Consider the following 26,073-nt stretch of genomic DNA (forward strand, 5'->3'; position numbering starts at 1 on the left):
TTTAAAAAAAAAAAAAAAATACTTCCTCATATAAGTCAATGGGCTATTAAAAAAAAGAAAAATAGCAATTCAACATCCAAAAAACACCTCCTTTCATTAGTCTTTTTTTCGAAAGCTACCCTGAAACGATGGCGTATCGTTTGTTACAACCAGAGTTAAAAGTGAGGGAAAACACGGGGGGGAGCGTCATCCGCCACTTCCAAAAATACCTATGGCGTCCCTCCACTTCCTAAAAAATATAGTGGGTAAAGATAGGCACAAGGGACGGCATGATGTCATGCGTTCCCCAACCTTTTCAGATCAATTTTTACCCTGGTTACAACTCGATTTTGATGTTTGACAATATTTTCATTGCGGATTTATCAAATCTTATTACTGTGAAGATTAGCACAAAAAATATAAGTACAGACTGAAAAATTTTGTTGTATAAAACGTCAAAATTCACCATCAAAAATGTCTAGTCGGCCTTAGACGCTACCAAATCCCAAAAGCTAAATTTCTGTCTGTACAAAAAATCGCGACCCAAAAGCTAAATTTCTTGACTTTCGTGACCGTTTTCTGATTTCATGATCGATAGACACAGTGAAAGAATTTTTCCTTCTTTTGATTTTGTACAAACTAAAATACGAAATCGTTTAGGCACTGATAAAGCCTCTAAGTTCGTTTTTCTTTTTAAACAACTTAATCAGAAAAGAATTGAAATGTGCTCGTGTAGAAAAATTTGCATTGCACTGCAGAGTGTGTATATAGCCTATTTTATATTTTTGTTTATAAAATGAATAATTTTTTACACTCTTCTATTTTTACTATATCGTAATAAATATCAGTATCTTTTATATAATGTTAATCACTGTCGTTTTATATAATGCCATGTGTTCATATTTCTTGTACGCACTTACATTGATAGACGAATTATCACTAGATGTATTGCACAGGCAAATATTTAATTTTATTTTGTTACACACCACTATCTTTCGCTCATAAACTGTAAATATATTCAAGGTAAACTTGTATATCAACATTATATATAATGTGTGTGTTTTATGTTATACGTACATAAATAATTTCAAGTTATCTACACTGAGTATGACCAAGAATACAATACTATGTAAGATGGTTTAGTAGTTAAGCATAGGACGTAGACACTGCCATAAACGAACAGTTTGTAGTTTCTAATCAAAAATGCCATTTCTTAAAAATATATTTTTCAATGTTCTTATTAATAATTTTGCAGTTATGGTAAAAAAAAAGTATGTGATATATATATATATATATATATATATACCTAGGTATTAGCAAACATGGTATGTAAAATTCTGAACTGAATATTGAATTCTAAATTATTCATTGTCATTGACGATGAATACTACATTGTCAAAATTCCTGGCTCAGAAATTTTAATCTTCAATATTTCGTTTAAACTAGCATCCTACCTGATCTTAAAATATATGAGCTACCAACTAATAAATGGAACAGCAATGACGAGATTGGCTAAATGTTGATTTTAGATTCCATATATAGTATAGTCTTACAGCTATTTACTAATAAGGGAACAAACACGATTAGTGATTATACATGTAATTCATCACATTATTTCATGATCAATAATATGCCATTCCAAGTACGGAGATCTGATCTTAATAGGTCAGTATCTATCTTACTTGAATCAAACTTTCGTCACTACACATAAACTAAGTAATCTATTAAGAACATTCCTTCTGATTATCCTACTAACTGGCAACACTGCCGCTACATAGTACGGACTAAGAGACGAATTTTAGATTTAAATTGGATTAGAGTTTCAAAATGCTCAAAAGTACTGCTTTTTGTTTGTTTAAAGAAAAATAAATTTGATTTAAATCACTGTTTAAAAAAAAAAAATCATGTGACAAATCAAACAACCCTGCCAGTAACATACTGAAATGGACTTTGTCCAAATCATCATTAACTCCCATGCCAGTTCGCAGTTTGCAAGTAATGTCTGCATCTGCACTTTGCTAAAAGTTCTATTCTAAATTCCAGAACATTCACTCCAAGAAAGACTCATATAAACACGAAAATTTGAAACACACACACAATACTTAATACGTAAACGTAAGTAGGAACACTGGAGTACTTTCTTTTTCCACAATAAAATAAATGCCATAAAATACACGAGCGTGAACACACAATATATATATAGATAGATAGATAAGGGTATAATATAATTAAGGTAAACTCGGCAGGTGATTCCTGACGAAGATAAGATAGCAAGGGCCGAAAGTTTGGGAACAGGAAGAGGTTCGAGGTGGTACATATCGAAAACCAATACGCTTAGAAATGGCGCTGGTGTTCAACACGTATTGCTTGCTTCACACACAAGTGGTGATTGTGTTCCAGACGCTAAAATACAGGAGTGCGGTCATTGTGCTGCAAGTATTGAAGAGGACAAATGGAAATACTCGACTAAGACATCGTGCGTTATTCAAACCGCGAATAGGCCGACATAATGCGAGGGAACTTAGCCGTGAAATGCATGCTAGTAATGTAACTGAGTGACATGCGTTACATAAAAATGCTTTCTACCCATACCACCTGCAACCGGTACAAGAACTGATAGAAATGAATTTCCAACCACGTGAAGGATTCTGCCGGTGGTTCATTCAACAGACCACTGCCATCATTGTTTCACACATCAGTACTGTTCGCTGACGAGGCCACGTTTGGAAGGGATGGTATCGTCAACATGTATCTCACACACGTAGGCAGATTCACATCCTCATGGTATGGCTGAGAATAATCAAATAAATTTGAACTCTACGCATGGTGTTGTATTGTCCATGATCAACTGATCTACTCCGAACACTAAGTGGAGCACAGTATTTGAACTTCCTCCAGGATACACTCCACATTAATGGAAAATATTCCATAAGCGATTCGCTGCAACATGTGGTGCATGCATGATGAGACTCCCGCGCACCTTAATGTGAATGTCCGCCAGTGATTGAACAGTTCAACTTCCCAAGACGATGGATCGGGTGTGGCGGTCCAGTACATTAGTCTGTCCGGTCCCCAGACCTGAATTCACTGGATTTTCATGCAGAGACATAAAATGTGTGGCGTATGCTACTCCTGTGAATGACTTGCACACACAACGTAAACAGCGTATCCATAACGCCTATGCAACTGTTTGCCGTGACCCAAGTATCTTCGAACGGGTTCGCTAATTCCTGTTCGGCGCTGTCATGCATGCACTGCTGTTCATGATGGGCAATTCGAACATCTGTCATGTGCCCGACGAACGTACATTTGTATCTGAACATCGATTCTAACGCTTCGAACTTACTGTCCCCACGCTTTCAGCCCTCGCTAACTGCCAATATGCTATATGTTCATAGAATCTCCTTTGCTTATCTCTGTGTCACAACCCGACGTGTGACATTAAGTTGCTTCCTATATATATATATATATATATATATATATGTGTGTGTGTGTGTGTGTGTGTGTAGGGTGGGTCAAAACGTACCAAAGTGATTTTCTCTACAGCTAACTTAAAAAATCTGACAAAATATATGCGATATATTATGTACTTGACTCTTTGTAGATCGGTTTATCAAAGCAACCCAAATTTTTGAAAACTAAAGCGAGACAGAGAATAAGAAACCAGTGTAATTTCAATGCATTTTCTTCACAAAGTGGTGTCAAATTTTGAGCTGAGATTGTGTAAAATTGTTGAAACTGAGGGAAAGCATACTGAAAATGCTGTAATGTAAAAATTTAGACCTCCTTGTCTTTTCATGCAGTAGTTATTTACAATTTAAGTTTGTAGCTGGTTACTCGCGACCCTATATTTTATATCAAACTGTCGTGAAGAACGATCTACAACACTATTCGTTCTATTTTTTCAAAGGTGATCCTTTCTGACTTAAAAACACCCTTTCTTTTTTCAACCTTTTATTTATATTATGTTATGATACAGTTCTTCCTCAAACAGCTGGTGTCATCGCTGGTGCGTCTGCTTTCGAGCTCTTCTGTTCACTGATTGGAACTGTAGGCAGAACTTCTTCTTTAGGTTCCACAACAGATACATTATCTGGTAAGGGTTTCTTCGGTCCCATCTTTCCATTTGGATCCCATGGAAGCATAATTTTTACTTTTATTCCAAGCACGCCTAAAAGAGAAGAAATAATGAATAAGACATATTGGGTGTGCGAAAAGTAACTAAGTATTTTTAACACTTATTCGGGCAACCGAAGCCTCCCAGGCCCAGTAGCTTCACTTTTTTCGAATTTCTTAATAACCGTACATATTTCAATGACATAAAATTCTGAATTCTTCTATCCTTAGTCGAACTTAAAATCATGACCATACCGAGTTATTAAAGGAATTTTTTAAAAATAAATTGAAATCTTTTTTCTGACGTAACGGGGCGACCGGGGCATAGGAGGTGCGGTATAACTTTAATGCAATTCCTGTGAAATATAAAATCAAATGGTTACATAATTATATATTGAACACCTGGCTATTGTAACCTTTAGTCGGAACAGTATGTGACAATAGGCATTGAATTTTGCGTGTTCTGCACTTAAAATATATACTGCATCTGACAGGCCCCGGTTGCCCGCCTACGATACAAAAATGTTTTGCCGAGATAAGGGTTCTGCTGGGCATATAAAAGGGTTACACAAAGTTTTGCTGCTCGACAAAAAAAATATATATTCTAGATTAGTCGGAACAGTATGTGGCAGTAGGCATAGTATTTTGCGTGTTCTGCACTTAAAATACATACTGGATCTGACAGGCCCCGGTTGCCCGTCTGCGTTACAAAAATGTCTTGCCCGGATACAGGTTAATACTCTATAAAGTAAGAATTTTACAGGTTTCACGTTGAAAGCAGTGCCATAGCATTTTCATACTGCCTGCTTCATTTTGTTCAATCGACAATTGAAAGCAGCATGTGCCATGTAAATATGGCGAATCACTTATTTGTATATGAGGGAGCTCAGATCACATCATGAAGTGTGGAAATCGATCTTTTCAATGCAGAGCACGTACACTGAAAATACTTAAGTGGCTAGCCATCCACATCACGGTTAGAGAAAAATGTGGGAAGTGCTCACAAAGAGTCGATCTGCTTCCCGAAAAAAATAAACACGCTAGATAGCCCGTGAAACTAATTATCAAGGCATGCAATGCGTGTTTTGCAGAAAATAACTAAATATTTACCAATGGAAACCTCATTACGTACAGAAGTTGAAATTCAATCACCGTGACCGAAGGATGGAATTCAGGGAATTAATGCTGACTTGGTACGAGGACTGACCACAACTGTTTGAAAATATTTTGTAGAGTGACGAGGTTTGGGGTTCGGGGTTTTGCCGATCGCCATTACTGGGCATCAGGTGATCATGATCCTTATATAACTGACAAAATTTGCTGGTCTGTACCATCTGCATGATACTATGATACCGACCACTACCTTCAGATGCTTCATTACATGCGTACAGTATCGAGATGGGAAAACAATGACTTCATATTCGTGCAAGATGGTGCACCAGCCTACTTTGTAGTTATTTTTCGCGAATGGTTGGTCCAAAAGTTTCCTAGATGTAGCCTTGACCTTCCTTTCCGCGAATGGCTGGTTTCCTGAATGTAGTCCTGGACCTCACAAAGGGCCAGCAAGAAGCTTAGACCACACTCCGTTTTTATTATTATTTCTTTTCTCTTCTTCCTTTCTTTCTTGTGAGCTACACTAAAGACGAGATGTACAAGTCCAAACATCGTACAGTGGAGAAATAAAAGGCACAGATGCAAGAGGTAATTTCCCAACTGATTAACTTCAGAAAAACAATTGCATCCCTGGTAGTTTCAGAGGTACCTATGCTCAGATTAACGTATCGTTTTGTTTTCTTATGTAACGAAGGACATACACTCACAATTCTGTTGCCACAAGATAGTAAGGAAAATGAAAGAGGAGGAGGAGTTAAGAAGACAAGTCGAAATAATACTTGAAGTACAATGTTATGAAGTAACAAATTAAGAAATGGAGGTATACATGAGAAAACTGAGAAACAAAATAAATCACCTAGTCCAGGTAACAAAAGCAGAAATTTATAAAAAGAATATTAATAAAATGGGTACCAATATCTGACATGAATATTCAACATGTGTTTATAAAAAAAGAATACCGACCACATGGAAAGAAGCGAACCTTTTTATTACTTTTATATCTATCTATGTATCTATCTCTCTCTCTCTCTCTCTCTCTCTCTCTATATATATATATATATATATATATATATATGATAGATCCGAAATCATATAGACCCATATACCCATTAAACGTAATCGGGGAACTATTTGAAACTATATTATTCGAAAAAATAACATAGATAATTAGATATTTGTACTTTAGAGCACGGCTCCAGAAAACAAAAGAAATCTACATTACTGGAATTAACTGAAGATAGAAAGACCGAAAAATTCAGTTAAACATCTTCGTAGACACTGGTGGTGCATTCGAGAATTTATAGCGGCCATCTCTATTCATTCAGTTGAAAAATATTGAAACAAACAATATTCTACATGAAACAATGAAAAGTTATTGTACAGAAAGAAAAATTATATTGCAATTACCGGATCAGAACATAGTAACTTGAAGTAAAAAAGAATGGCAACAGGGCTCGACTGTGGGCCCAATACTATCTTGTTTAGAATTAATAGAACACACAAAGGAAACAACTGCAACAGTCGGACATACTGACGATATTGCAATAGTAATAAAAGGATCATCAAGGGGAACTGAAAATAAGGAACAAAGTGTTAGAAGAATTAAATAAGCGGTGCAACAAAAACTAAATAGAAAACCAATTATTAAAATAAATATAAAAAACATTGAGAAAGTAGAGAATTAATTAGGATCGTGGTTGGATGAAAATCTAAACTCAAGAACATAGAAAAGAGGTAAAAGGAAAGAATAAATTAGTTCCGGGGTATGGGGGGACAAACTTTTCATAAACAGCACATTAACAGTAAATAGAGTTTAGAAAAATATATTAATAAGAACTAATAAAAATTATCAGATTAATTCCGAGAGAAAGCTTAAATATTTTAACATTAGAAGAGCCTGCAAATTTATTAGTTCTGAAAAATTCAATAGGTCATGGATAAATTCAAGGAAACTAATAATATTCTAGAAATCATAGGGAAATACCTGAAAGTGAGGAAGAATCGAATAAATTGATAGGTGTACGGAATAAGGAATCGAAAAAAGGGATGTAAACTAAAACATATATATCAACAATGGATATAAGAAAGAAAACAGGGCCCATGGAAAAAAAAATGATTTTTTTTTTTAAATCAGGACAAGGATCATTTAAAATACATTTAAAAAGACTAACTATTGAAAATAAGATATGTGCCTGGAGGGAAACCCAAGGCCTAGAACAGACACAAACCAGAAAGGAACAACCTACAGGAAATTAACATAAGTGATCTAGTTTTCGACATTTGAAATAGCGGTAGGTCTAGTTTTCGACATTTGAAATAGCGGTAGGTCTAGTTTTCGACATTTGAAATAGCAGTAGGTCTAGTTTTCGACATTTGAAATAGTAGTAAAGCACATATTCGAAACAGCATGGGAAAACAGGAAAAAGTTAGTAGAACTTAAATTGTCTAGAAACAAGGAATTGCAACAGAAAACAGTAATAATTTTGCTGATAATCACGAATTATTAGTAAATTTATATATATATGGAGTTCGTGTTTGGTGAACAGTGAAACTGGACAAAGAAGCGCAATGTGGAAATGAGCAAAAGGTAAAAAACCAAAGTGAGATTACCTATAGTTCATAATTGTAATGAGTTAAAAATAGTGAAAATAGTACTATTTGCAAATAAAAACAGGTGAAAACGTAAGAGAAAAATTATGTCAGGTAAGAAATTGAAGTTAAAGTAACCAAGGGAAGGGAATGTAGAAGGAGAGAAGCTAAGTTATATAGACAAATCACACATATTTAGAGAAAGAAAGATTAAGAAAAGAGGACTAAATAAGTAAAAAGTAAGGCAATGCCACATAAAACTAAAGACAAACAAGACTAAACACTATGATTTAATGTTCATTTTTTATTGTAAGGTTGAAGGAGTTGTAATAATTAATAAATATAAAAAAAGTGAAATTAAAGTCACGTTTTAATGATTAAGGTAACGTACTAAAAAGAAAGAGCCTCATTCTTAGAGTACGTTTGTTTTATATTGGAAAAATTCCCACCAGTGCACTTGGTTAGCTTTTAAAGTATTTTCTGCTTGCACTCACGTGAATGTTTTAATCCAATAAACGTCTTATTAGGTTCGTCGTGTAGGTGACGTTAGTTGTCAGCCAGTCCATCAAATAAGGTCATTGCTATTTGGCGGGTATCTGAAATGCTCAGTTGCCACACGCGAACAAATGTGTTAATGTTAGTGAGTGGTGTCGCGTTTTGCTGTGTTTCCTAGCGTATTGTAACTGTCAACTTAACCGTGGCGTGGCAACAATGCGTTGTAGACAGATCCATCCTTTAGTCGGGAAGGGTGCCAAAGTAAAACAAATGTACTCTAGCAAAAGGGGAATAAATCGAACGAGAGGGAGACGAGATAAAAAGAAAAAAAGTAGAGAGAAAACAGAGTAGGAGACAGTAGCGTCTGCTCGATAATAAGTTCTAAAGATACAGTCAAAAGGATCGGGAAGTGGAGTCCTACGAAATAATAATAATAAAAAAAAAACTTAAGCTCATTATATCTTGCGCGTATACGGTAGTTCAAGATTTTTCTCATTATATCTCTCTTTCCGCCTTTGGTAAAGTGGATTGATTAGTAAGTGAAGATGATAAAAAGCATTTCCTGTATAACAATGTTCCCCCCCAAAAAATATTTAAAAACGAGGTGTGTTGAGAATGCGCCACTTTTCCCTTCGAATACATTGTTCCAAACTATTTGAGAACGAACATTCGAAAGTAGCTTCTTGGCTGTTGCTGTCACTGCGCTCCTATAATGGCTCCACATTAAAAACCAAATTGCCTACCTGGGTATATTCCAACAGGAACCTACACCAAGGAACAGCTTTTCCTGTCATTTGTGTGTGCCGCGCCCGAATTCGAATTATTCTTCAAAAGTAAAGTTTAACAGAATTCTACCTGAACATGTTCTAATGTAAGATCACATATTTTACTAGGATTTATTAGATAGGTCAGTGATCGCCAAACTGTCGATTGTCCTCCATAAACAAATGTAAGGATCTTTAAAAGTTGGTAATTCTTTTGGTTGGTAGCTCACAGTAGGATTTAGAAGTGGTACGGTAGCTCAGAAGTTCCATAAGCTTGGCGACCACTGTTATAAACCATGCCTTAAGCGATGTTAAAGAACTTACTATTTACTCAAAGCATTTCCATTCTCCACAATGCAGTACACTGTAATAAAATTTAACGCTACATGGTTATACCTTTTATGTCAAAAGAAATGAATGATCAAATTACGTACAACTGGAATCATCATTGAGAAAAATGATAAGGATCCTCAACCCTCGTAAAACGATAACCTAACAAAAAATGTATATGCTCGACCGGAGTTCACGTAATAGTAACAAAAACTATATGCATCTCAACACAAGAAAGCACTTTCACTTACCTTGCCTAAGTAACACATGTCGTGTAGCAGTGTCAACATAATCGTTTGTTGGTTCTCCACTGTGAATCATAAGGCCATCTACGAACTTCATGGATTTTGCTCGCTGACCTCTAAGCTTGCCAGATACTACGACTTCACACCCTTTCGCACCGCTTTCCATGATGAAACGAAGAACACCGTAACAAGCCCTGAAACGAAATATGAGTTGAGCACTAGGATTTCACAACTTAAACTGAACCGATGATTATATATATAATTTAAAATCAACGATTTCTCAAAAATATTATCTGTACTGACATATATTACACTATTTCAATTTCACTTTCTTTAGAAGTATGACATTTTAAACATCTTGAGTTATTGCAGTAACTATTTTTTTTTTTTTTCCCATGAGTATGTCGGAACACTTAAGTTGTAAAATTAGCAGTTAGAAAAAGATTAATTTTAAACCTTTTACTGAAAATCTCAAACTACTGATTCATTAATAGTACATAAAGCTGTTCAAACATTTCAAAAATTGAAATAAAAGATTTATTGATTCAAAAAAAATTGAAATAAAAGATTCAAAAATTGAAATAAACTACATTAAGAGGTGACTAAAAACAAAATATATAGAAGATCCTACGTACAGTAAATACTACTTCCACATATTTCACAAATCCCAGTAGGCTTTCAACAAAAACGTGTAAGTTTTCACAGTTGAAGAAAATTGATTAATTTCTACTAACGAAATAATGGATTTTCAACCAAAATAGCTAACCTTATTAACTTAGGATGCAGCAAAAATTGGGCTGTGTCTTGTTCCAGATAGATCTACTACTAATTAACATACATCAAGCGTGTACCTAAGTTTATACTAGGGATGGGCAAAACAGTATTTATAAAAAAACAGAAACCGGTTTCTAGAAAAACAGAAATTTCTGTTTTCACCGAAACTGGTTTGTTTTCTCCAAAACCCAGTTCGGTTTCTCGTTCTCCGAAAACTGGATCCGTTTACAGCAAAAGCAGTTTTGATTTTAAACATATTGGTTTTTAAAATTATCGGTTTAGGTTTGCCCTTCCTTTTTATGAGAATTTCCACCGAAACCCTATTCTGGTCAGAAACAGAACGTTTTGGAAAAACAAACTGGTTTCGATGAAAAACTGAACCTGTTTTGGAGAAAACCGGAAACCGAAGAACCGCTTTTGTGTCCACCACTAGTTTATACATCAAGCATGGAAAGACGCACTTTTCTTCACTGAAAACAATCAAATAACTAGAGAAATCTAATGTTTAACATTGGGAAACAGCGAATTCTAATCAAGTTACATAGACAAGTATCCGACGTCGCAAATGAAAAATGTATTCCGAATTAATTATATACTAGTGAGATATACTTTTTAAAGTATATCTGTGAAAACCAGATCACAATTTGAAAATATATATACACTAGCGTCAATTACCCGCTTTGCTAGGTTAAAATAAGAAAAAATTAGCAACATGTTCCGTTAGACTCAAGCGCGCTCAAACCGATAGACTCAAAGCGTTTTCATTACAAAGAATATGTAATGAAAAATCAGAAAATAATACGTAGTTATCTGAATAAAAAAATATACTATTGCAGGCTTTCCAATGCAAATGAAAATAAAATTTATATATATATAGGAAATCAGGACGAAAAAATATAGGACGTTTAGTGAAGTTGTCAGAAAGGAAAGTTTAATTATCCAATAAGTAGAAATAAAAAAGCAGATGGGAAATTACACCAATTGTTATATGAACATACATTGTATTCTAAATATAACTAAATTGGTAATTATCTCTTTGCAAAATTTTATACGAGTTTCTTAGTGTTTTCGTACGTACTAAAGATCAATTCACCTAAGGTCGCCAATTTTACAGAGCTGATGATGAGCACAGCGTAGGAGAAGCAACCAGAAGTCAGTGACCTATGAATCCAGTAGTGAGTCACATACAACGTTGTGTGGAGGTGGTTGTGGTGAACAGCTATTATGTCTGTTAAAGTGACACTTTACTGGGAAGGGCACATATGTGCACTTTCCGATGCGCAATTCAGTGCGCCAGTGATTGTGAAAATGTACGCGGCAAGGGACAAAAATATCAGCAGGAGTACTGTAGCAAGAGTAAGCCAGCGCTGTAAAAGCGCCAGCCCTAAATATCAAGTCGTGAGAGTAAAACGGAAACGGGCATGTCCAGCCAGGACACCACGCTTTGTCAGAAACATCAGGGCATCATTTGTGAAGAAGAACCTACCCACCTAAAGCAACCTTATCACCTCATGCAGGATATCACAGAGCACAGTGTGTCGTATCATAAAGAACAACTTGGGACTGAAAAAACGTCATAAGGCAATGGGGCAAAAGTTATCACTAAGGCACATTTAAGAGAGATTCACGAACGCAAAAAAGTTGTATGAACAGTACCTCCCAGGTGAAAAATGGCAGTCGATTGTCACTCTGGATGAAGCCTGGATCTACCTTGATAACATCAATAAGCCCAGGGCCATTTTTTATTCACCACATGATGTGAAGGGCCACGGCGAGTTCGCCCGTGAATATCGTGAGAAGTTTCGAAAGTCTTCATGGTGGTGGCAGGTTTCTGTCCATGGAAAGTTGCCAATGCATCGTGTGGATTAGAAGGCCAAGGTGAATACAGCCTACTTTCAAACGAACATCATGGAACCCTTATACAGAACGCACATCCCACAGTTGTATGACAGAAACACCCGGAAGGTGTGGATCCACATGGACAAAGCATCCAGTCACACTGCTCGCAGTTCTGTCGCGTATTATCGGCCTTCTGAAACAACGCCTCGCGCGAAGGCGTCCCAACACCATAGCAGGGCTCTGGAAAGCTTGTCACGCGGTGTGATCTACAATTCCCTCAAACACCTTCGACGCGCACTGCTTCAGTGGAAAATTCGTTGCAGGGCGATAGTCCAGACTCGTGGCCACCGCACCTAGCACAACAGTTGGTGGAGGAAGAGATTGTCGTGAGTAGGTGAGCGCACAAACTTTGGCCATCTTAGGTGAATTGACCTTCGGTAGCTCACCAGTACTATGCAACGACCATAAGGAAAGTGTAAAAAGGAAATCAGTGTTTGTTAGTATACGTCTCCAAGATGTGAATAATTTTATCACTTGTAAGATCCTATCATTTTTTTTCTCAAATAATATACGTAAGTTGTAAAAATCAACACGAAATTCATTTTAAAAAATCACAAAACACATGATACAAAGAGTTGGTTTGTTAAATATCTAAATATACATTTGTAAGCAGAACTTAGTGCATCTAAAGAAATATATACAACAGCAAAAGTATCAGACTTTCACTTTCTTCAGTGCCTGAATATGCTTATTTGCCATTTTCCGTTTCATCTTCAAGGATGCGGATTACCTGGGCAACACTAACGTCAACCATGTCCTTATTTGATAGCGCAGAAGGTAATATAAATAAATTATTTATAAGTCTTTAAAATCACTACTCTATAGAACTTTTTAATAAATATGACGAAAATAGATTATTCTTTGTTCCATTTTGTAGGTGTATGAATACTTTTTGCGCTAGCTATATACTGTTTGGTGTAATTCTCTTTAGACAATAAGCAGCGAAGGACGAAACAGAATTGTAACAATTCAACCACCCTACTGTGGAGACAAAAGTTCCTCCAACAACCCACACCTTATTTCCTTGTTTTATTTTCACAAGTGGAAGTAGCAATGTCACAAAAATATAGGAGGTTTCGTTAAAATACAGGAGTTCATAGGAAGAGACGCGCATATATAGGAACAATAGGAGCATTGGAAAGCCTGCTATTGTGGAGTGAATTTGGATTTAAACAGCATCGGAAGCGTGACTGTTCATCTCAGCGACCCCAAAAACTATGAATTCGACACTAATATCGGTCATTGTAATTTTCGATCATTTATGCATCTTCCCCCTCCACCAAGTTGTGGGGCTGAATTTGTATTTAAACGACATTGGAAGTGTCACTGTTCACTTCAGCAACCTCGAAAACTGGATTCGACACTAATATCGATTATACATCCCTCCCTCAAGTTACATCATCAAAGTGAAATAATAAAAATCATCCCAGGTCCAAACTTAATCTATGTTGAAAATTTGATCGAGATCGGTCGGGTGGTTCAAGAGTTATGAAGTCATAAACAGTCACTGTAAATTTTGTATATATAGAAGAGAAGATAGATTTCAACTTACCTTCTTACAGCCAGTCCACCAATCAACTTGTAACGTAGGGACTCTGCCTGAGCTATAGCACACAATCCTCTAGTGGCTACTTTCTCTGCATACAATTCAACAGTGTGTTCTGGAAAGTTGAATCGCTTTTGGACTACAGAGGTTAACTCTCTTATTCTTCTTCCCTTTTCACCAAGAACATTCTGCGTTCGGGTTGCCATAATTATAATTTCAGTACGAGTTGGTGTTACCCGTACTTCAACACCAGAATAGCCATCTTCTGCTAATTCACGTGTCAAGAACTCGTTGAGTTCTGCTTTGAATACGCCGTCACCTACGAACTAAAAATAACATCAGAATTAATACACACAGTCTAAATATAATGATTTGTAAGTCTGACAAACTACTCGCTTAGGAAAATGTATTTCAGATACCAAAGTAAACTTAATCCTACCTCCTTACTGCGAGCACATTGGACAGGTATGCGACAGTAATTATAACAGATAGGTCATCCCATATAAAAGCAATATATAAAAAGTACACTTTTCTCACATTTTCGGATTTTGATGAGTTTTACGTCACGTGAAGGTATCATAGCAACATTTAAAAATACCAAATTTCAATCTTCTAGGTTTATTAGTTTTCAAAATTGTCAAAAAACTGCATACATTAGCTTCTTTGATATATATCTCGACTCCTGATTGACGTACTGAACAAACTGAGTTTTCCGGAACTATATTTCTTCGAAGCAGACCAGCTGGATAAGTCCTTGCTGATACAGGTACTATAATTGGGTATTTCAATTGTCTACCAGATGTTACTGTGCAAAACAATTCCAGTGAATGCAAATCATTTACGTCATTATACCTAGTTATATCATAAATACTGTCACAAAGTTTGGAATGGCACTGTAGGCATCCGGAGTGGCACAGTGCTGCCATCTGTGTATAAAACGAAAGATGCATGTAGTGTGTATGACTGTTCATGACATACGTTGATACTGTACTGAGTTTTGATGGAGTGGGGCGATTACGAAAATCGTGTAGCAGTAATTGCACTACACAAGGTCGGGAAGACAGCAGGTGAGATTTTCAACCTCCTGAACCCTACAAATCAGCAAGAGATTCGTGTATCGCGCCATACAGCGATACACTGAGACTGGAACGGCAGCTGACCGCGCAAGGAGTGGCAGACCACGAACGGTACGAACCCCGCAGGTCCAGAAAGCAGTCGCAGCAAGAATTCGAAGAAATCCTGTTCGATGGTTGCTGAGATGAACATCAGCAGAAATTTCATGTTTCGTGTGCTCAGGAGTGACCTACATCTACGGGCGTATAAGAGACGGACTGGTCACTTTCTGACCCAAACATTAATGTCGCACACGGTCTTTAAATCAAAGAGATTGTTGCGACGTTACGCCAACAATCTGCCTAGAAAGATTCTGTTCACTGACGAAAAGGTGTTCACAACTGAGCAGGCCTACAACACCCAAAATGAAAGTATGTATGCCACGTCATCTACTGCAGCTGCTGAGGTAGCTTCAAGGGTTCATAGGGCACAACCCAGCTGCATTTTTTGAACAGGATGTTAAAACATCAGCCAAGGTGTACCAGGACACAGTGCTAACACCTATAGCGAAACCACTGTCTGCTACCATGTTCCCTGCAGAAAGGTAGACCTTCCAGCAGGATTCCGCTCCAGGCCACAAAGCGAAAACAACCCAGGACTGGCTGGCACGGAACGTCCCCGACTTCATTTCTACCGCTGATTGACCTTCTAGTAGCCCGAACCTTAACCCGCTGGACTTCAAACTTCGCGCAGTCCTTCAGGCAAAGATCTGCCATAAACGGCATCCATCTGTCGACAGTCTGAAACAATCCTTGACCCAAGCAGTGAACAATTTTCCCATGGACGTGGTGCGTAATGCCATTGACCAGTGGCCGGACACACTTCGTGCCTGCATCAAGGCCAAAGGGGGACATTTCGAAACAGGGTTGGCTGGTTTAAACCAAGGTGGTTTAAACCAAAAAACGAAAAATGTTCGTAAAAGTGTAACTATTCGTAAAATCTTGATGAACACACATTTGTGGGTTATCACGTTTCACTCCCATATATTATTCGTACTATATTCAGACCTAAATTCCCCATTCTTTACTCAAAGAGATTATATTACAAAAGCAACATTTTTATGTAACTTTATGGTTGTTTCTTTTGTATTATTATTATTTTTTTTTTGTAGTTTATTATTGTTATGCAATTAAAGGAAAATTCTAAATATTGTTTCGTTTTAATAATGTTTCGTTTACTATTGATAAAATACATTAAATTGACGTACTTTTTTGGGAGGGGGGTCATACAAACCTCACGAGAGGCAATTATTGAAATAAGAATATTTGGTAACTATTTATCTATAAATGGGTCAGAGCCAAAGTGGACTCAAATAATTCGTATCTTTATTCACTTTTCTTACTGATATGCAAAGTAAGTCGTTATATTTCTTTAACTTGGACTAATAAAAGTCGTAGTGAACTAACTTGGACTAAATTAGTTCTTCTGCACTCTGTAGTACTTTGAAATTGTCCATATGTAATTCTGTATGATGGTTCCACTTGTGCAATTGTTTATCTTTTTGTCCTTTTGTCCTAATGACTCTCGACTATTATATTAACAAATATGTAAAGATCAGTCAACGTATTTTTATCAGGAGTCCTTCGTGAGTGAGTCGGCAGACGTATCGCATTTGTGGCCAATTAGTTCCGGTTTCGAGTTCAAATGGAGGACAATTTCTCTTGGATGTAAGCCGAGAAGCGGTTTGGATTCCGTGATTTGGTTTAAGCTTATGTGACCCCTTCCAGCATAACCCGGTTGTTGCATACTAACACCAAGGCGAAACAAGCTAATTTCTGTCCATATGTGATATAAATGCATGGAGCAAATTATTTAAACCAAAAAAACCTGTTTTTTTGTTTTTTAAATAAAAACCATGGTTTTTGCCAACCCTGTTTCGAAATATGATTCGCGCGTCAGGTGTACAACATATCAATGTTGCCTTGGTGTTAATACTTTGTATTATTCACATTCAAACTTGTGACAGTATTTATGATATAACTAGGTAAAATAGGTCTTGGCTATTCAGCACATGCATACTAACATTTTTTTTTCTTTATCCACACACCACCTTCCTTCGAAGGCTGTACCCTCTAATTCCAGAATTATATCATTTTAAATATCTTTTTTGAAAAAATTGAAATTGCTCTCTACGATTTTCTGAAAAAGCTTTAAAACAAGGGTTTTACAATTATAAAGTTCTAGTTCCATACATCAATTAGGAGCAGAGACATATCAAATTAAAGCTAATATTGGAAATTAAACCGTAAAATGTCTTAATAAATCCTCAACTTGCTTATTTTTCAAAGTTGCTACGATATCCTCACATGATGTACAAATGAAATGAAATATTTAAGTTTTACGTCCCACGGTTATGCCGGTTAGGCTAAAGGGGACGGTGATCTTGAGAAATGAATGAAATGGTGGAATGACGAAAGTGGGAGGAAACGGGAGAACTCCGAGGAAACCCACGCACACGGTGTTTGTCCACCACAAAGTTCACTTGGCGGGGGCTGGGATCGAACCCGGGACCCCAAGCACCAGAGGTGAACGCTCTACCACTGAGCCACCGCGATGTGTTGAATTGATATGAAAAAAACCCTGATAATTGTATTCAATTAGTAAAAGATAAAGCTGCGGAGTTCATTACGCGTGAATCAATGAAAAACGACTGTGAATTCATTTTGATCGTCCATTCTTACGTTGAGAGAACGATGATGTACCGCTACTGAGTAAATCACATGTGTTAAACATTTTGGAAAAACTTGTGAGATAACTCCCGATTTCATTTTTATTCTATCACATACTTAAAAGAAACCTGAACCGCGTAGTTTACCAGTTAAATAAAAATATCATTAAATTGTACCGTACTTAGAAAGTACAAGTCATTTAAATAAAAGGAATCAACATCTTTTCTAGATGGGTATCTCCTTAATGAGAAGTGAAGCCGTTCAAAATTGATGTTTTATGAAATTCAAATTATGATTGGAGTGAATGAGGACGTCCACCCTGAGGAAAGGTCAATAGCCGACACGCTCTGTTACAAAAAAACTAACATTGGTAAAAAAAAGATACTGAAAAAATGTGGCTTAATGAAATAAACACAACACACACTACAAACAAAACAGATCGCAAACATGCACGAATAAAATAAATTAAAAAACAGTAAAAGAAATTTAAAAATGCTGGGGATAACTGCCTCAAAAATAAAATTTAACACCTGAAAATACTATTATATTGAATTCCAGTGCAAGAATGCGAGATATGTCAAAAGTTATAAGGTTAAATAAGTAACTGTACTTGAAAAAGAGATGTATGACAATTTTCATCGGCGCTGTAATTTCGCAAAATGTAGGAAATAAGTATTTATCCTTACAAGATGAAGATTACAGGTATGAAAACCAGCATTTGAAAAACCCAACCGACCTGGACCCATGTGGGTAATGTCGGGTTTGAGTTTTTTCGAAATATTTCAATGTTTTGGGGGTAAAAATGTTAAAATATGATTTACATTTCAACACTGTCATTGTCACAACTTGCAAAAATTTTCTATTCACAGCTGTTTTGAAAAAATTGCCGCCATTTTGAAATTTTATGTTGGATAGCCGAAAAAAATCTATACAGCAAATTTAGAATGTTTTGTGCTTCTACCCTCTAAATTTCGACTTAAAAAGTCTGAAAATTGCACCCTGTAACATGGATACCCGTTATTTTGAATAATGGACACCATTTTGAAATTTTATAACACCAAAATATGTACAGCTAATTTAGTCTCTCGTGCTTCTACTCTGAAAATTTCAACTTGAAAGACCGAGAACTGCACTTTGTAGCGTGGATAGACATTTTGAAAAAAAAGACGCCATTTTGTAATTTTACGTTGGTATGCCGCCAAAATCTATACAGGAAATTTAGAATGTTTCCAGCTTGTATCCTGAAAATTTGAAAGACCGAAAGTTGAACACTGTGTGATACAGGCAGACAAACGAACAAATGTAGATCGAGTCATTCCAGGAGCTTCAGTGACGTTCGCCAAATATGAATACCAAATAAGAATTAATTTAAAACAAACACATAATTCATCAAAATGTCTTGCTTTGTGCGTTCAATTACGGGAATTTCCCGTGTACTTGTTCCAAGACGGTTCTTTTCTGAAAATTAAATTTAAAACAATTAACAAAGATAGGCCTATTTTATATTCATATTTTATAAAGTAAATGTTTCAAAATGTCATAAATGAACTTAGATATCTTCCAGCGAAAAATACAGTTTTATTGTTGAAATATTCACTTCCGATGCTTTGTGCGTTCAATTGAAGGAATTTCCCGAACACTTCTTTCACGACTGGTTTTATCTGAAAATGCAGCTTACTTTACTGTACATTGAAACTTCCATTAATACCAAACTTTGAATTCAGCGCTTAAAATAGTACGCGGTATGTAATCTTGGGAGCTACGAGCATTAAGCTTCTTAATTTTGACAAGAATTTTTACGCTATTGCTGGTGTTGATTGTACAGAATGCTTATTTGAAGGGTAGCAACAAATGACTGAACTAAACTGTTGATGTTGGAAAACCAAATTTTGCTGAATACTGTCGTTACTATCAAAGGTAAGAAATAATACTAATAGTTTTACTAATGTATTTACATATTTACTGTTAGTACCGGCACCTATGACCTTAAACCCATCAACGTGTGAGGGATAAGGGGTCGTCCATATATTACGTAACGCGGCAACGGGGGGAGGGGGTTCGGCCTTGCGTTACGAAGTGTGATAAAGTGAGAGGAGGGAGTTTATGACTTCGTTACGTAACACAAGTTTTTTTCCTGTCATTTTTATTTTTATTCTCAGGTTTGTATGCAATCTTTTATACAAATAAGTTTGTTCCCTTTCTTTCTTATAAGTAAATATTTCTATTGTTTTGGGGAATTATGAACATATAACCTATGTAAATTGAATCATGCAGAACGTATTCGAAGACACTACTAGATACCAGCATGACTGGTGACGAACCCTGCGTGTACAATAAAATTCTGTTTTGTGGCTACCGCAGCATTGCATTTACGGCACATCTTTTGCTGGAGTTAGTTGGTAGTGATCGTAACCACCACTTGAAAAAGCCCTCATGATCCCACTCGAATCGCTATTCCTGAGAATATTATCTAAAACTTTTCATTTGAATCACTACCGAATCTATTCTTCTAAGGCGTTTAACATGTGAAACAGAAGAAACTCTTTTTCGTGAAATATTTTCCGCGATGGAACGATCTACGATTTGCTGAGCAAAATAAGACAATTAAAATCTAATCGTCGGATATTCATCTCGTACTGACTTTTTTCGTCTCTGGATTTGAACATTTGTGGAAAAATTAGTTTCTTCGCATTCTGGCACTGATTTAGGTCAAGCAAAATTTAGAAAGGGATAAAATTAAGTTCGAAGTCTATAGAATATGTTTGAAAGCTTTTTCACAAACGGTATGTCCCTGCTCTTTCACTTGTGCAGTCACTTCGAATCTGTGGTCGACGAGGAAAAGAACTTCTACTCATTGTTGACGAATTTCAAATACACAAAGCATCCTGTATCCCGGAAAAATAGGTCGATGTCAGTTTTTTAGATTCTGTTTACCTGCATATTCCGGCAGCATTTCCTACTTGCATATTATCGGTAACCTAAAAGGATGGACGTGATCTCCTTGAGAAAACGACAGTACCGTATGCAGTTTCCAAGAATTAATACTGGTTAATTAAACAACCTTATGAGGTTAAAATATTATTACGGTACTACCATTTACTAATACTACTTTGATTTGTTGGGGAAAAACACTACAAATATATTCAGAATACAAGCATTGTGTAATAAAAATTACTACCATTAATTTTTTTTTTTTTTTTTACTGTAATAACACCCAAAATAAGCAAAATCGGTGAAAAAATAAAGTGTTACGTAACAAAAGGGGAGGGGTTCGGCTTCGTGTTATGAAATGTGACAAGGGGATAGGGAGGGGTTAAAAATTTGTCAAAAACAGCGTTGCGTAATATGTGGACGGTACCTAACGTTCCTTGGCGGCGCCGAGTCAGGAAGCACACTATTCACTGAAAGTATTTTCTAAAATATAAAATTGCTTATTTTACTTCAAATAGGCTATAAGCATAATCAACACATTAATTTGTTCTATAATTATCTCAAGCTGTCTTTCTATTTTATTTTATTTTTATTCATTCATTCAGTGCATTCAGAACTTTTATAAAGGTCTTATGTTGAATGATGTTGTCTACCTTAACGTGAAAGCATATAATTCGCCCAAAGAAAGTTCAAAATCTGATAAAAATAACTTTCAATGTGATCACCTTAGTTGTACCAATAATATACTAACAAAAAGGTCAAAAACCCAGGTGGATTTTTTCAGGTGGGACCAACCCGAAAAAAATCGCTGGGTTCTTTTCGCGCTGGGCCCACTTGGGTAAACCCTGATGAAAACATTATCTTCTGAAACAAGTCGTCATTATATGACGTTTGGTTTTTAACAAATTCAATTTAAAAATCTTAATTGACTGGTGTGTATAGGTTCCCACTCACACTGAATAATAGAATTCAGACTCTTTCACAGTTTTCATGATCCGAAACTTTCAATTTTATGATCAGAATGCTTATAAAATTAATTTTTACTGACTGCTTCAAATGAAAGGATGTATTTATCCATACCAAATTTAAAAAAAAAATAAATAAATAATAATCTCTTGTAGCCTCGGATTAGCGTGAGACCTGAGTTCGGTATTTCCCTATGGGAGCTCATGTAGTTGGCATTCCACGTTAAGAGTACAGTTAAAAAATATACTCCGCGATCCTGCTTGAAATTAATTTCAATAAAGTAAAAAGTCGAAGTCTTTACTAAAGGTATTTCATTCACTGAATCGATTCCTAAGGAACTGAACTGTCTCCTCGGAACATTATCTTTAAATACAAGCAAGTGAAGCAGTGGAAGAAAACCAAATGAATAAAATTGAAGAAAATAAAAATTTACTCAATGAAAAATCTAAATCATATGTTTAAATGAATAACTGAGGGGGTTCAACATCACCTAAAGCCCAACACGTATACTAAAAAGCAACCACTACTATTCTATTTAGTTAGCTATATTTTAAGTATCTAAAAGTTTATACTTCACACAAAGTTCGGAGGGAAGGTTCTAGAATACAGGCCCCCTTATATAGATTAGTAGCTAGGTTGGTTCTTTTCTGTATCCAAGTTTAATATTTAATTTATATAGCATTGCCGAGCAAGTGTTAGCGAGTGAAGGCGAGATACGAGCCCCACAGGGCACGTTGATTTCTGCCTTTATTACAGCTAAATGGGTAGGGGGACCTGCGTTCTAGAACCTTGGCAATTCCGGAAACGTTCACCACCTCAATACTACAATAGATGTAGATTCATTGAAACTTTCAACTTTAATGCTGCTCTCATGAAGGTAATATTACAATAATGGATAGTTTCAACTTGTATCGTAATTCCTCATAACGTCTTGAGGTTGTTCAGTTTAGAGCAGTGGTTCCCAAACTTGTTTATCTGCCGCCCATCTTCGTAACCTCAGCATACTTCGCGCCACCCTTCATACAACCTACATGCTTCATGCCCCTCCCAAATATTAAGAATGTATATACTTCTTCGCGTGCAGGTCAAACTTTGGCATCCCACTCGAAATAATTGTTGAAAAATAATTATTTCTGCTTGTTCTCCAGAAGGCTTGCGGTGGGCAACATGACATTACCCCATTTAGCATAGGGAAAATTAAAGGCGTCCAACACAATAATTGTTGAAAAATTTCAATTTTACGATTTGCATATAAATAACGAGTCCGGATGTGATATAAAAAGCTCGGGAAAAAATTTTGGCGAATACTAAGAAAGTATGAATGCTACCCAACCGAACCAGGTGTGCCCGCGCGATAGCACGGAGGTGCGTCTGGAGAGAAGAGCACCACCGACGGTGAGCATACGCGTAAGCGAGGGTAATGAAAGCAAGCGAGTTTTGACAATGATACGAGTTACAATAGCAACTGACAGTTTCATCCTAGTAACGTTCCAGTTCCACTGCGCAGGGATACACCGATGATGGAAAATAGTATTTAGGTAATACAGTCATCTTTCATATGCACTCACATATTTTATCAGTCGTCAGACACTTGTATTGACTTTTACACTAGTAACCCTACACTTGTAATTATAAAATACAGCCGTATTACTTTGTATTTAATTCTGGTACCTGGAGAAATGTGTTCCATATAAATATGTCTTTTCATGCAGAGTACTGAATTTTACCTACAAATGTTCCAAAATCTAGTATGCCAAAACTTAACCAGTACCCTTCTTCGCCGCTCACTTAAATGTTCCGGAAATAAGTTCCGAAATCATATTTTGTCATGATATACGCGCAAAGCGGTTTACTGCGAACAGAACTATAAAAACTGGGACATCTTAATTACAAATTAACCAATTGGTAATAGACTGAAATAGTGATATCATTTCCTCCTCGTTACCATGGCGATCGCCATGTTTTTTCTAAACAAATACATGAATCGAAAGGAATACTGTTAAGTCTGCTGTTAATAATCACATACTTGTTAATTAGACAATTGTATATTATTTTGAAGATAAAGTGAAGTTAGTAAGCAAAAGTACAGATTAAGAATATGGGACCACTATTTAGAAAATTTACGAGTGAAATTCAGTAATTCATGAAGTAACATCTAAGGAATCTTCTACAGAGACCACATTTCTACGTAAAATGATGAGAAAGAAATTGTTTAGGAAACGCTAGCGTCATTACCACGTAATCCATAATGAACAAAAGCAATTATACGCAATGTAGAAACTCGAAGTTAGAGACTGACAAGCTGTCGGCACAATGAAACTAGAACAAAATACTGGTAATAGTATACATGAGAACCCCCTGGGCTGCGTTTCTTCTGTGTTCTATTACCACTTCTACATGAAATACTATAAATTTTCTACGTAGTGCAATAGTAAGAATATCCATGTGCACAAGACATGCCATATGCGTTAAATTCCCCCCCCCCACACACACACACAGTCATAGATAAAGTACTAGGGCACTACACATGCAGATATAAAGTACAGGTACGTTCTTTTTTATTTTCGTATCAGTCGATAAGTAAATAAAAGTGGCTTTGTTACCCCTTTTGTAAGTTCGTACATACTCAATGAATAATCCCTAAAAGTATGAGCTTCCTGCTCCTTCGGGAATTGATGCAGCTTCATGTATACTATATCCCATTTCACTTTCAACGCTTACCATATTTTATTATATTATTTATCAAATTGCTTGCTTTTCCTATCTTTTCGTGGTTTCATTTATTGGAAATCTTTGTTACATACACAAGTTTTCCTTTTAATCTAATGTTTGCAATCCAGAAGTTAATACGTCACTGTTTTTGCTTTGTACTTAGGCTCTTAGGCCATGTTGTTTAGAAAATAAAACTGCGATCACTATGGCAACGAGAAGGATGTGACGTCAAACTATTTCAGTCTATACTACGGTTTATATTTTAGTTACAAAATCGCCATCTGCACTTGTTCTCTAGTGGAAATATTTAACATAGGGCATGTTTAGTTTCGACTCCCCCCCCCAAAAAAATACTCTAATTTTAAGTCTCTTCGGGTTAGATTAGGCTTAATCTGAACTACCAATAGTCCCTACAGCCTTTCGAATACCTCACTTCCATAGGGTATTTTTATTCAATTGGCCTCAAATTACATACGAATCAATCACCCTTGTGTAACAACTCCTGTAACTCTTACTCTTGTCCCCCCTCCTTAACCTCAACCTAACCCCAACATAGAACGTTCGATATATTCAAAATGCGAACGAGGCAAGGATAGCTCACGCCTCCCTGGCCAGGAGAGACTGGTTCGATCACACATTATGAAAGTTGTGGATAAAATTATGCATCAGTTCTCTTGAGGTACTGCTATTTACACCCAAATTCTAATTCCACCAATTATTTCAGTGTAAACTTTATAATACACGCTCCAGCTGCGCATCGATAAGTAGGTCCGCTTTAAAAGTGTATAGTACAGAGGGTAGGCTAGAATTGAGTAAGATAGGGACAAGTAAGGTAGCAGTAGGAGCGGGTTAGCTTAAGGTTAGGGTACTTTTGACCTATTTTCATAAAATTAATGGATCTAATTGTCTCGTTTCGGAGTGAATACACCAGTTGGAGGGGGCATTGTAAAGTTAACCATTATTTCATTAATCTGTCGCCTTTACAGTGCATAAGCAAAGGACATAAATAAATAAAGTCACTTTTTAAAGCCTTACTTATAGTACCTAGTTTTCTTTTATGGACTCCAAGAACGAACTGAAAATTAGTCCCAACAGAATTACAATCATGCATTTTTATGTCAACTAAATAACCACCCGATGTTTCCCTACACGGCACACACATAACGGAGCCTTCCACACTACACCACAATTTTAATCTATCAACATCACTAAGGAAATTACTTGCGCTACCAAAATGTCATTCTCACTGACTCCTGCGATAAAATTTTCGCATTAAAATGATAATTACAACTCAAATGTATAATTAAAAATTACCTTCCGCTTCTTCGAAATTTGTGTAGCCATTCTAAACGCACTCTAAGCTTTCACGACATATATGAAAACGGAAGCGGAAATACCCAGTGCTAGCAAATCATACCTGATTCCAAACAAGATTATTTTTCAGAGTTACTAAGTAGTACGAGGAAATATTAGTGAATTAAGTTATCTAGGACCTCATTCCCTAGCAATAGCATCAACTTAAAAAAGGTTTGCGTCTACGCAACTGAATATTTACTGTTTAGTTTGCCATAGTAGGCATAGCTGCTATAACGACCTTTTGCATTTTTTGCGTTGCTTAGCTGGACCGATACTTAAAGTGGCTCCTACTTTGTAATAATCGGTATAGCACTCAACAATCGCTAGCATTCTCTGCGTGCGAAGCGTCTGCAATTTTGCGAAGATATATGTAGAATTGGTACTGAATGAACTATATTCAATATTAATTTATTGATCACTACTGATTAGGTTTATCATTCATACACGTATTTCCCTCTTCATTTAAAGTAATTTAA

General features: G+C 36.2%; 1 protein-coding gene across 1 annotated transcript; it reads right to left on the minus strand.

Annotated features, from left to right (window-relative positions):
* Window positions 1–1,878: 1,878 nt before the first annotated feature.
* On the minus strand, window positions 1,879–25,711 carry RpS3 (ribosomal protein S3). Its single transcript, XM_081738773.1, has 4 exons — window positions 25,556–25,711; window positions 13,857–14,176; window positions 9,638–9,825; window positions 1,879–4,150 (listed from the first exon to the last, which is right to left on the minus strand). The coding sequence occupies exons 1-4, from the start codon at window positions 25,583–25,585 to the stop codon at window positions 3,966–3,968; spliced, it is 723 nt and encodes a 240-aa protein (XP_081594899.1). The 5' UTR covers window positions 25,586–25,711; the 3' UTR covers window positions 1,879–3,965.
* Window positions 25,712–26,073: the final 362 nt, after the last annotated feature.

The sequence above is a fragment of the Thermobia domestica genome, chromosome 14, assembly GCF_964235325.1.
Source record: "Thermobia domestica chromosome 14, izTheDome1.hap1.1, whole genome shotgun sequence".
Classification (NCBI taxonomy): Eukaryota; Metazoa; Arthropoda; class Insecta; order Zygentoma; family Lepismatidae; genus Thermobia; species Thermobia domestica.